The sequence below is a fragment of the Rutilus rutilus genome (genome assembly GCF_951802725.1).
Source record: "Rutilus rutilus genome assembly, chromosome: 12".
Classification (NCBI taxonomy): Eukaryota; Metazoa; Chordata; class Actinopteri; order Cypriniformes; family Leuciscidae; genus Rutilus; species Rutilus rutilus.
The window spans coordinates 8,226,259-8,239,288 of NC_140217.1; the positions used below are offsets into that span (position 1 = coordinate 8,226,259).

The window sequence follows — 13,030 nt, forward strand, 5'->3', positions numbered from 1 at the left end:
AAATAAGAGTATAAAATATTTTACAACATATTTAGCCTTATCCAGTAAATCATGAACAACTAGAAAAGTCATGGTGACTTTGGACAATGTGGTGCCTATGAATCAAAAGGTTGAGAACCACTGATCTAGATCTTGAGAGCCACTCATAATGTTCTTTAACTGTTTGCCTACGAATATTAAAAACGCACTGCTTTCTCCTTAAGAACTGTGATTTACTGCATCTTGGCTCAGAGATATCCAGATTCTGTCACCTCCTCTCATGTTAGACAGATAATCAAAATAGCTGCTCTATCTCCTGCTCATTAGACCTAGAGCATGCTGATGGCTGCCTAAATTTATGCTGTATTTTGGCCAAGTTTCTTGACTTTGCCTGATCTTACAGGAACAAGGAAAGAGGAGGAACCACAGTGGAATGTAAAACACACACACAAAACATGAAATACTCCATCCTAAGATTTGGCTAAATGTCCTCATTGTCCAGAGTTTCATCTCCACTAAATTCATAAGCAACATCTTTTTTCCTCTTTGGGAAGGAGATCATCCTTGAATCAAATACATTGGATTTGAATGTAAATATAAAAAAAATAAAAAAAAATAAAAAGGTTAAGTGCAGTATTACAGATTTTGAAAAGCAGTCCTTTGGCAAAAGTTCAATGGACAATATTTTTCTAAAAAATTTCCAAAAAATGAGACCACATGCTAGAAAGACAGTATTTAATAATCCTGAGACACAAATGACTCAAAACTAACAAACTGAAATGAATGATCCAGTACTATTCAACACAAGAAGCATTAAATCATATAAATCTTATGAACTTTTCTCAATCAAGCTATATGGAGAGAAAATGTCCTATAATTAAAAAAAAAAAAATCAACTGCTTAAAAAGAAAAAGAAAAGACAACAGTCCGTTTGACCTGCTGAATGTGAGCTGGGCCAGGCACACAAAAAAGGGATGTGACCATCATATGATGGCCAAAACTCTATAAAAGTAATTTTATATACAACAAAGTTCATGGAAAAGAAGTCCCATTCATCTATTCATCCTCTTCTTTAACCTTTTTCTTCTTTTTCTTCTTTTCTGTTGTCTGTAAAGGGAAAAATGGTGTTTTAGGACTTACAGAACTATCAAATATAACATGAATGCATTTGTCATGACGGCTCTTACCTCTTCTACTGGACTGACTGCTGCTTCTTCCAGCTCTTCCTTCGGCTCCTCCTCCGCTGCTCGTTTCTTTTCCTTTTTCTTTTTTGGCATCTATAAAGTAAATGCAGCAATAAGAAACTGCAAGATCTACTTAACATACATCATAAGTAAAATTCAGTCCGTAGATAAGCTGAACTTGAATTAAAAAAAAAAAATTCCATGTGGGAATATTAATGATTCAGAGAATTAAATGCACCGTCAACCACAGATGAATTTATCACTCCACCCCCTCACCTCTGCTGGGTCGGCTGCAGTCGTCTCCTCCGCTTTCTTCTTTTTCTTCTTCTTCTTTGGTGTCTCTGTTTCTGCTTCTTCTCCTGTGATTAATATTCATTATGTTCATCTGCATTTAACAAGTGTCTGGAAAACCAGTCAGCTCAGTGTTCTGCTGTATGGATGTTTACCTTCTGCGGGGGCTTCCCGCTTTACTTTCTTGGCTTTAACCTCGACGGGCTTCTCCTCCTCATCACCCTCCTCTACCTCTTCAATCTTCCTCTTCTTCGAGGTGGTGGGGAGTGTTGAGTCACCAGATGGGTCATATACCTTTACATCACTGGCAGGAAGTAAAAAAAAAAGAAGAGACTTAAATCCAGGGCTGTCACAATTTAAGCTTGGCTGGTGATTAAATGTCATACAAAAAAAGTGCAATTATTTTTTCTTTGAGTATCAGTTACAGATGGTTAAAGCAGAATGATAATGAACAAAATATTTTATACTAATACCATAAATGTAAGTTTAAAAACTATAAAATATTAACTAATCAAAAAAGTACTCATTCAATCTTTGTAACAGCCAAAATTGTTCGGAGAGTGAATAAACAAAACCATGCCAGTGACTAAAAAGCAAACTATTTAAGGTGACAGGGATTTAAAATAAAAGATTTTTTTAATCAAATAAGAGTAAAAAGAGTCATATGGCTTGATATTAAAGCAATTTGATATAACTTAATATATTTTAAATGGCAACTTATCCCCATGATAAATGTTTTGTTTTTTTACAGCCATTCCAGTCTTCAGTGTAAATTGATCCTTGAGAAATCATTCTAATATGCTGATTTGGTGCTCAAGAAACATTTCTTATTCTTAATGTTAATGCTTAAGTGCAAACTGTGATAATTATTTTAGGATTCTTTGATAAAAGGAAAAAAAACTGCATTCATTTTAATACAGAATTTTTAGTAACAACTTAAACGTCTTTAAAGCAACTATCAATTTATAGCATTCATGCTGAATAAATTGTTCCTTTCAAAAAATAAAAAAATCTTACTGACCCAAAACAATGTGGATGAAGAAAAACTCACCTCTTGTGTTGATATTTATCAGCCCTTGCCAGAGCCTTGCCTGACCCGCTGATGCGTCTGATCTAGGTCAGAAAATAGACAACTAATTATCAAGGATTTATCATTCTGACTGCAAATGCAAATATTCCCACTGAAACTTTAGCAGAGTGCTGTATAAAATAACTACATATAAAGAGCAAACAAAACCAAGCTCAGAAGAGATAGTGACTTAATGACCCACATGGTATTTTCAGGACTGTGACATAAAGTCATCCTCATCACTGCTTGTGACATGATCAAAGATAAAACGTATCCCATATCAACTAACCCCTTTCTCCTCCAGGTAGCGTAATCGGACTTCCAGCTTGGCTCTGTTTTCGATTCCCATCTCTGAATTGGTGTCTTCCCCCAGGGCGTCGTAACGGATGGCAAGGGACGTTTTAGCGGCCAGCATTCTGGAGATTTTACCCTTATTCTTGGCTGTGGTCTGCCCCACCAGAGAGGCGTGGTAGATGAGACCGTATTTGGGCGTATCCCGACGGGTTTTCAGAGCACGGAACAGAGCTTTCTCTGCCCCTAGAATCTGTACGGTGGACGCGGGGTGCTTGGCCAAGTTCAGCAGCGATCCTGATGAGTCACAAACAAAAGAAACATGTAATATTAGACACTGTGTAGAGGTTTATTCACAAGTAACTTAACCTCTTAACTGTCTAGTTAAGAGTCAAAGGCTTACTTCACCATTTCATCTTGTGCGACCAGTGGCATCATGTTACAGACCAAATAGTGCTCACCTGCATGAGATATGAGACGGGCTCCCACTAATTCTCCCACCATGACTGTCAGGTTGGGTGCAATTGCCATCATACGATTCTTCAGATAATCATACAGCTGTGTGCGATACTCTGATATTTCTATCACCTAGAGGTTGAGAGAGTAAATGCATAAAAATCACAAGAGGTTTCCTTAAAGAATGAGAATTAATTTCCAGTTTACAACAGAACTAATCATGTAAACCATTTAAAAGGCCATTTATACTAAACTTGGTTTTTGTTCAACAAACCTGGTCGCACAGGTGCATGATGTTGGCAATGTCCTCCTCGGACACCTCCGTTCCCATGGAGATCTCTGCAGCGAGTTTAACCTCTGCCTCAATCTCCTCTGGAATAACCTCAGACAAGTCTGTTGTTGCCACATTTGTGCGGTCACCTACACAGTGGAAATATGAATAATATATAGTATATCAAAATAAACATTTCTTGTTTTGTATGGAATAGGGCAGTATTTATTATAAAGGACTTTCTCAGCCACATCATGTTTAAATTCATGTGGGTTTTTCCCCCAAAATATCTGTATTCAAAATAACTTCCGCTCCCTCTTGCAGCGACATCTCTTCTCGGATGACATGTTTACTGGCGTGAGGGCAGGTTAACCAGTCACTCACATGAGATCGACCAATAGCAAACCACAATATAAGCTTATATATTTATATAAGCTGTTTATTTCCAGGTTCCAGGTTTAGACCTCAGTGTACATCACTGTTCACAAGGAAAACTGAAATTACGTTTTTCTTTCCAACAAAAGGGAAGAGCATCTATAAGATGTAATCTAGAAATCCTCGTCAAATGCTTTCGAGTGTGTACTAACCAATCTTGCGGACGGTCTTGCAGTACACCAGGTTATCTGTGACGATCTTGCCAATCTCTGGGAAGTGCCAGCCGTACCATTCCCTGCAGCGCATGATGTAGTTATTGAGCTCCTTATCCAGATCATCCAGCAGAGCTGCAGAATATGGCAAGGTAAAAGAGTGGAACCAGGGGTACAGCTGTTTAAAGCACTGCCATCTATACATGTGCTCAAGTATGTGCAAATATATAAACAAAAGTATTCCTTACAAATGGCTTGAACAATCATGGTGTCCACCTTGTCTGGGCTGAACTTCAGCTTGTAACGTGAAAGACTGAGGAAAGATCAAACAAAAACCAGTCAATTGCTGTACAAAAGCATGCATGTTGAGATTGATGTAAAAATCCGCTCAGAAAGTCTCAGTGGTAGTGACGAATGCTGATTAATATCCTCACAGAAGTCGGTCAGCAAAAATAATCATTGACGTGAACAAACAATGGTTTAAATTGAGATTTATCCTTGATTTTCAAATGCAAACTAACCTGTGGGCCAAACCAAGAGACATGGCACTGATCTCTCTTGCTTGAAGACCTGTGATAAGCCCCTCCATCTGGTTTCTGATGCCCCTCATGAGCTCAGCCACAGCAGGGCTGTGCACACAGCTCAGGTTCAGCTTCTCCTGCAGGGGGCGGCAGAGAGTCTCAGATATTTTGTTTTAGATTTTTACACCACATTTTAGAAATTCCTGGAATGAAACCTACAATCTTTGCATTACCAGACCTGATGCTTAACCATAAACCTAGCACTACCAAATGATTTTTCCAGGTATAAACAAGCTCAGATGAGGTAGTGACAAAAATGCCTCATGATTTTTCAGCAACATGACACAATGGTCATTATCATCACAGCTTGTAGTGTTTCATAGGGCAAATATCAGTACATTTGGAATGCATATAGCAGAGCTGATTTAAAACCGCACTGGAATTTTACTCACATTTCCCCCCCAAAAAGTTGGAAAACCCGCCATATTTACCTTAATGACTCCTCCTAGTTTAGCATCAGTGATTGCCAGCTGCTCGTGAGCCTCTTTGGCCACAATTTTCTTGAGAACTTTTTTCAGACTTTTCCCCAATTTCCCCTCCACCATCGCCGTGGCCGCTGATATTGACATGAGAAAATAAGAATTTTGAATGAGAGCTTTTCCTATTTTCATGTTACCTTTAATTTTCAATCTTATAATTAGATTAAGATAAATAAAAGGAAATCTGTGGTCTCAGTGGTAGTGACGAACTACTGTTTGACGACCTCATGCTTGAGTCAGATATACAGATACATCATAGACACACAGCTATTGGACATTTAAACTGCTTTGCATTTATGAATAAAGCTTAAAGGAGAACTCCGGTCAATTTTAACATTGAGCTCATTTTTTTGTACATTTGGAGTGCTGTCAATACAGAGAACAACGACAAAAATCGGTGTTGCCTACACCGAGTTATTCTATTTTTAAAATTTGCACCCTATTGACTTCAATGGGGCAAGTAGTAAGCCTGCTTTTTAGCCTCTTAACATCCTTTAAGTGTCATTACAAGTGCACAGAAAATGTGAGTGATTCCTTCCGAGTGAACACGGGTGGATCTGACTGCAGTAGATGTTAGAGATATTAATAAAAATGAAGTTAATTCAGCCAGCGCTCATACCTTTGTTTACATCCTGTTTTCGGTGGAAGGCCATAGTAATCGATTGTCGAGTTCACGCGCATAGGTTTAGTACCTATGATCACGCGCGTGAACTCGACAATCGATTACTATGGCCTTCCACCGAAAACAGGATGTAAACAAAGGTATGAGCGCTGGCTGAATTAACTTCATTTTTATTAATATCTCTAACATCTACTGCAGTCAGATCCACCCGTGTTCACTCGGAAGGAATCACTCACATTTTCTGTGCACTTGTAATGACACTTAAAGGATGTTAAGAGGCTAAAAAGCAGGCTTACTACTTGCCCCATTGAAGTCAATAGGGTGCAAATTTTAAAAATAGAATAACTCGGTGTAGGCAACACCGATTTTTGTCGTTGTTCTCTGTATTGACAGCACTCCAAATGTACAAAAAAATGAGCTCAATGTTAAAATTGACCGGAGTTCTCCTTTAAGGACTACAGGTGTCAATGTTTCAGTTCAGCATAGTTACCTGCAAGAGCTTCTGTTGTGTCCTGGAACTTCTCAAAGTGCTTCAGTTTTACACTGAAAAACAAAAAGGTTGTTACTGAACGCACACTCAAGGAAAACGTGTGAAACATTCAAAGACTGTCTGGGATACCGTGAGATAACCGATTTTTTCCCCCCTTTCAAACAAGGAAATGCAGCGAGATTACCAATTTGTGGTTAATGAATAAGGATTTTGAATACATTTATAATTAACTGTCCAATAAAATATCGCAAATCTAAACGCATCAAAAACTCACTACAAAAATGTCTAAGACTAATATTTCTATTAAGGGATAGTTCACCCAAAAATTTAAATTGTCATCCTTTACTGACCCTCAACCCTCAATTTGACCCCAAACCTGTATGAGTTGAACACAAAAGCAGATATTTTGAAGAATGTTGGTAACCAGACAGTTGATGGCACCCATTGACTTGCATAGTATGGGAAAAAATAGTATGGAAGTCAATGGGTGCCATCAAATGTCTGGTTACCAACATTCTTCAAAATATGTTTTGTGTTCAACAGAAGAAAATCATACAGGTTTGGAACAACTTGAGGGTCGGTAAATGACGACAATTTTCATTTTTGGGTGAACTATGCCTTATTGCCTTTAATACCCAAGCTTTTTCCAGTCCTTTTTACCATTTTAGAGTTCCCTGATATTTCCAGGTTTCCCATGAAAGTGGGAATGGTTAAGACATGTAGTTCTGCCATAAATAAATACTTTATCATCACAGGCATTTCAGTGACAAAACAACATGGGAAAATTATATATTCTCAAAAGTACTCACACTTTGTTAGCTTTTTCTGGTGTTTCAAACTCCTTCCACAGGCTGTCCACCTGCTGGAGTTTCTGTTCATCCAGGACCTGCACAACAGAAGAGTGTTTTTTCTCAGTTGATGATTTAAATGTACTCACACAATTTCTCAGTCACGACTGAGATGCTTAAATTTACTCAAACCCTAAAGTTCTCGACACTAGAGACCATGTGGACCCTTGCCCCAGTGATGGCATGCCTCATTTAAAGTCTAAATAGCTTCTTAAAAATCGTTTATGCATGTACAACAGCATTCTTCGGTGATTTATAATGTTATGTATTAACGTTTTGCACTACTGGTTGATTTGAAAACCGTCTAAACGCGACGAACAGCCAGTGAGCGAGTCCTGAGGACACAACGTGGCTAATCTGCAGTGCAGGCCACATGACACACGCTGAACCGTAACTTACTGACCTCGCTTTACAAATTGGTCATGTATAGAGTTACAAAGAAAGATAGCACATGTATTCACGAAACTAGTTCGAATATTTAACTTCAGACTTTCCGAAACTCTGAATTGCATTGCTAACTACGCCGGCTAGCTAACAGAAACCTCAAAACCTGAGACTACTAATGAAATAAAAAGTCACGATATCCATTTTCTCAACATAATAAATATGCTTACCTTGAATATGGCATAGCCGGCCGCAGTTTCAAATAACACTAACATTATGAAATATTTTTTTCTTGCTCTAAATCAAGTTTATGGCTGCGCTCCCCACATTGAGAGCCTTCCGCTACAAGGAGTCGCTCATCACCACGAGGTGCACATGGGGACAGTGTGAGCATGCGCAGTACTACCATGGAAAGGTGCGCATGTGCATTACGGTCTGAACTGGAGGAATCTTTCCGAATCTTTCTCATGTTCTTTTCGTTGTAATTTACAGGACCACGTGTACATGTTATGCACTTAAAACTAACTCCTTACTGTTCATTTGTAAGATTTCCAGCTCCATGTGCTTATATTGTGTATTAATTATTTTTGGTTAATGTTGAAAATAAAAATAAAAATAAAAATGGTTGTCCAGTGGATTAACAGTGTTTATGTGCTTTTGTATCTTTTTGTAAAAATGTAAAAATGCATAAGATTTCTCTGCTTTCGCACAGTACATGCCTCCCCCACGTTTCCCCGAAGTATCCAACAATATTCTCTTTGAGGGCGAATGTAACCAATCAGAAAGAGCGCGATGAGAAAAGCAACGCTGTTTGGGTCAACGATTTCACAGGAAGTCCCGCCCCTTTCCAATGACGTAAACGGCGCTGTGTTGTGAGTCTGCTGGTAGCAAAACCTCACATTACTGCACATTTTACTTCATTATTTATACCAAGCAGTGTCGATCTAAAGAAGGGCTGCACATTGCGGAATATCATGTCAGATACGGTGAGTTTAAACCTATGTTGTAAAATCGAACTTGTTTGGGAGAGCAGAAGAGAAAGACGGACTTGTAGAAAATGAAAATAAGAGGGCCCATCGTTTAGCCTGTATGTTTCCATAGCTAGCTAACTGACTGTGGATGGGAAAGTCTTGCTGAATTAACAGCTATAGTGTTTAAACCCGTATACTGTGTTTGTTTCCGGAATTTCGTACATTTAGTCCCGTTTACTCTGTTTGTAAACTTGAAAAAGAGGCGAATTTCTTTCTCAAATCCTTCACTTAGCCTGGGTGCTATAGTTAGCAGCTCTGGGCCCTGAAAGCAAAGTTCATATAGGCTTGAGCTGATGGACCTTGCTGAACATTTGAGTCATTGTTTATTCGTTCATTGTAGAAATGTTAATTTGGAAAAGTTGTGAAACATTTGGACATGTTGTTTTTTGTTATGTGGGCGCATTATCAGTCCGTGATGCTTTACTGTAATAGGGCTAGTTGTGTGCTTACTGTTAAAACACTGCTTATTACAGTTTCTTTGCTGCATATATTAATGAAATACTGAGCAAACAAACTACATCAGGCTGACAATGTTGTTCTGCACGATTATTATAACCTATTCAAATCAGAACTAGTAAGAGTATAATATATCCAAGGAATGTTTTACTGAACCCAACATGTCGTGCAAAATCTAATGACTCTCATTTTGCTTAAATAGGAGACCAAGCCCTCAAGTGATGGAGGCGAGAAGAAGGATGGAGAATATATTAAACTGAAAGTGATCGGTCAGGTAAATAGAGGTGCTTTCTAGTTGAGTCAATTCAGGTTATCAGATCACTATTTGGTCATATTAAGTCATCTAAACACCAGTGCTGTCCAAGCTGACATGTGCTGCCAATACAGCTGCAAAGTAGTAAGCAGATTTTATTTTGTTTTGTTTTGCAGGACAACAGTGAAATTCACTTCAAAGTGAAGATGACGACACATTTAAAGAAGCTGAAGGAATCCTACAGTCAGAGACAGGTCAGTGATCACTAGCACACATTTGCTCAAATTCTTTTCCAAATCAGGGATTTATAACATCTATCTGCTAAAATTTAAAAGAAGTCCCTTCAGCAATATTGTGACCTATTATTACATTTTTAAAGTAACTATTTGATTAGAATATATTTTTAAATGTAATTCCTATGATGACAAAACTGAATTTTCAGTCTTCAGTGTCACATGATCCTTCTAATATTGTGCACAAAAAAACATTTCATATTATTATCAATGTTGAAAACAGGTGTGCTGCATTTTTTCAAGATTCTTTGATGACTAGAACGTTTAAAAGAACAGTATTTATTTGAATTAGAAATCTTTTGTGACATTGTAAAAGTCTTTCCTGTTACTTTTGATCAATTTAATGCATCCTTGCATCCAATAAATCTTACTGGCTTCAACTTTTTAACGCTAGTGTATGTCTATATGAGAGCTGCACTGCAGTACACAGGAAAATATATTGCAGCTATACATGGCTAGTGTTTGTTTTTGCTGGTATACATTTAGATATGTATTAGAAAAATGTTTATTCATTGCAGGTGTAATTTCCTGTTTTGACATGGTATGTTTTGCATTTTTTTTTTGCAGGGTGTACCCATGAACTCTCTAAGGTTTCTTTTTGAGGGACAGAGAATTGCAGACAACCAGACCCCCAAAGAGGTACAATATACAGTTCTATGAGTAAAACTGCAACAAGTTAAAGACTTTGTGGGATTTTGCCATAAATCTTCCATCCCTTTGTAGAAGCTAGCCAAATTATGCAGATGCCAACATGGACAGGATTCATGATATATAAGGGGATCAATAGATAAGGGTTTATTTTCAATGAGGATAAACTTGGAATGCTGTTTTGGTGTCCGATATAAAACCTGGGTCTTGAAATATAGTTCTTTCCTCACTGAGATCTTTTCTGATCCTAGTTTTGTTTTGCAGGTTTCCTGCAATAGGTTTACATGCATCCAAAGGCAAAAAGCATTAAGTTTTCTCATAATATACATTGCAGCATCACCTCTTTTCTCTCAGTGTCTGAAACGGTTCAATCAAGGATTCAGTCTCTCTTAACCCCTCCTTTCTGTGAGTCTACTCTGCTCTGATTGGTCAGATGGCCCAGTCTATTGTGATTGGTTGACCGCTTACAGCATGTGTGAGAACGCAACAAAAAGTGGATTTGCTTTTGCAGCGCAGAAAACGGTGTCTTCTCGACATGTTGACAACACAAAAGCAAACTCTTCCAGGCATCTGCTACAACTACAGCATTTGAGGGTCAAAGTAGACGTTTTTCAATGGCAGCAAATGAAGACCTCAGCCTGGCATTATGCAAATTTGTTACAAACCTTACGAAATTTGTTAGGTTTGAGAAGGAAGTAAGACTGGAATCACTGACGACTCGTTTGAGGGAGTTCAGAATCGGTTCTTTCTTTTGGGAGACAATAACTTTATTTATCGTGCACTATGAAACTTTGCAAAACTTTTACATTCACAAACAGCCATATTCCACACTGCATGAAAGGTTCTGAAAAAGTGTAATGGGGGGACTTTAAGAGTAGCTCATTTCTGTTCTGTGACTGAATGAAAACACACAACATTTTTTGACAGATGATGCATTACAACAGTATTGATGCCCAGCTGGTGGCCATAACCACAACTGCTGAAAACTTCCTTTCAGCTACACAAGAGGAATCAGTCATGATCCTGCTCACCGTGTTTGTCTCTGTCTGTCTTTCAGCTGGGAATGGAAGACGAGGACGTGATCGAGGTGTATCAGGAACAGACCGGTGGCTGTCGGAATGACTAGACCTCTATTTTTCATGCTCTTTATTTTTATCATAATTTTGTATGTATGACATGTATTTCATCTGTTTCCTTTTGCTGTCACCTCAAAGGGAAGCAGACAAAAACCATCTGGATCAAATAGATAATCTGGTAGGACTGCTGAGTTTGAAAGAGTTGGGGTGGGGAATGTTCTTCCCCTCTCTGTCTGTGTTTGCGCTAACCAATCCCTGCCTTCACGCGCCTCTTTTTAAGGATTCTGGTCACGGTTTGCATTGACACATGTTAACATGTTGTGTTGTGCCCTGAGCCGATTGAAAACAGTCTTGCTTATCCATAAAGCAATGCTAAAAACCTTTACATTGTGCTGTTAAATCCAATCAACAAATCAAGACAAATTTTTGATGGCAGCTTTAGTGTTCCTGTTGCTCAGTTCTGTTTATGTATTTGGCCATCGTTAAGAGTTCTGTTTCACTGTTTTTGAACATCTCCGAAACTGACTCGTTTAATGCTAGTGAACGTACATGCCATTATTCTGAGATGTTCAGAGGTGGTTTATTTGTGCAATTGTCGTCTGATGTTAGAAAACTGTAAAATGTTTCTTCTCTTTTCTTGCACGTGTCTTACGGGATATTGCAAGAGGGAGGTCACTGTGCTGTTGTAAATGACAGGTAGGGTTTTGTTTTGCATGGTTTTGTCTAATGTATAAGAATTTGTGCTGCCCCTGTTTGGATCTGTGTTGTCACCTTCTATTCTGCCGTGTCTTGAATATTTGGCTCCCTTTTAACCTCAATAATGGATTTCAAAGCCTGGAAATAATGGGTAACCATGGTGTTTGATTGGTTCTCAGGGGCATCATTTACATACACACAATAAATACGACCACAGTGTCACTGTACTCATGTTTCGTTTCCTACAATTTTATATTTTTTTAATGCTATGCGAGAGGCGAGGGTGTTTGGTCCAGATGGTTTTGTGGATATAGAAGAATTATGACTTTGCTTTTGTCTTGTTTTTTTTTTTTAAATAAATAAAATGTGTCATAAAACAGTGTGTTCACATGTAAATCTTATAGGAAATGATCTTGGGAATGTTCCATTTATGAACACTAGATGGCAGCAACACCTTTCAAGTCTTAGCTGAGCTATAATATCAGTTGGGAAATACAGCAGATAGCAATAAACAGATAATATTTTAAAAGGAATGTCATATAGAAATGTTAATGCACTTACAGCACTTTGGTATTCATATATCAGACCAGTCTGAGGATGGAATCTGAACAGAGTTAAAGTAATAAAACAAATATTTTAAATTATTCAAATATCTTCAATGATATCGAAAGGATCATGTGACACTGAAGACTGGATTAAGGATGCTGAAAATTCAGCGCTGAATCACAGAAGTAAATTACATTTTAAAATATATTCAAATAGAAAGTTATTTCACAATATTAGTTTTTTTTTAATTATCTGATCATTTCAGTCTTGGTGAGCAGAATAAACTTATTTTTTTAAAACATAAATCTTAATAACTAAAAGCTTTTGAACACCAGTTTATAAATGTAAATGCATTTACTTTTATACACAACATAAAATATAATATATAATTTAATAACACTTCCTCTTAGAAAAGGCGACCTTATTTTGTTTTGAATGTTCTATTTGGTACTTTTTGTCAGTACAAATAAAAAAATTATTATGTGGCCTTACAATGTAA

At 37.7% G+C, this 13,030-nt stretch overlaps 2 protein-coding genes across 2 annotated transcripts; one reads left to right on the forward strand and one right to left on the reverse strand.

The window, feature by feature from the left end:
- Positions 1–697: 697 nt before the first annotated feature.
- nop58 (NOP58 ribonucleoprotein homolog (yeast)) lies at positions 698–7,979 on the reverse strand. Its single transcript, XM_084426873.1, has 15 exons — positions 7,763–7,979; positions 7,110–7,186; positions 6,301–6,353; positions 5,141–5,265; positions 4,650–4,786; positions 4,377–4,441; positions 4,129–4,263; positions 3,545–3,690; positions 3,276–3,402; positions 2,813–3,111; positions 2,506–2,567; positions 1,610–1,758; positions 1,440–1,522; positions 1,167–1,256; positions 698–1,086 (listed from the first exon to the last, which is right to left on the reverse strand). The coding sequence occupies exons 1-15, from the start codon at positions 7,805–7,807 to the stop codon at positions 1,036–1,038; spliced, it is 1,644 nt and encodes a 547-aa protein (XP_084282999.1). The 5' UTR covers positions 7,808–7,979; the 3' UTR covers positions 698–1,035.
- A 408-nt stretch (positions 7,980–8,387) lies between these two features.
- Positions 8,388–12,364, forward strand: sumo1 (small ubiquitin like modifier 1). Its single transcript, XM_084425001.1, has 5 exons — positions 8,388–8,518; positions 9,222–9,293; positions 9,449–9,526; positions 10,133–10,204; positions 11,271–12,364. Exons 1-5 carry the CDS (start codon positions 8,507–8,509, stop codon positions 11,337–11,339), a joined length of 303 nt encoding a protein of 100 aa, XP_084281127.1. The 5' UTR covers positions 8,388–8,506; the 3' UTR covers positions 11,340–12,364.
- The last annotated feature ends 666 nt before the right edge of the window (positions 12,365–13,030 follow it).

Bases quoted from the DNA above. Each gene is read 5' to 3' on its own strand.
- nop58 (XM_084426873.1), bottom strand. From the start codon at position 7,807: ATGTTAGTGTTATTTGAAACTGCGGCCGGCTATGCCATATTCAAG. The intron at 2,568-2,812 runs GTTAGTTGATAT...TTTCTGACCTAG, and splicing joins GCTACCTGGAGGAGAAAGGG to ATCAGACGCATCAGCGGGTC. The intron at 1,523-1,609 runs GTAAACATCCAT...TATTAATCACAG, and splicing joins GCGGGAAGCCCCCGCAGAAG to GAGAAGAAGCAGAAACAGAG.
- sumo1 (XM_084425001.1), top strand. The intron at 9,294-9,448 runs GTAAATAGAGGT...TTTGTTTTGCAG, and splicing joins AACTGAAAGTGATCGGTCAG to GACAACAGTGAAATTCACTT. The intron at 10,205-11,270 runs GTACAATATACA...TCTGTCTTTCAG, and splicing joins ACAACCAGACCCCCAAAGAG to CTGGGAATGGAAGACGAGGA.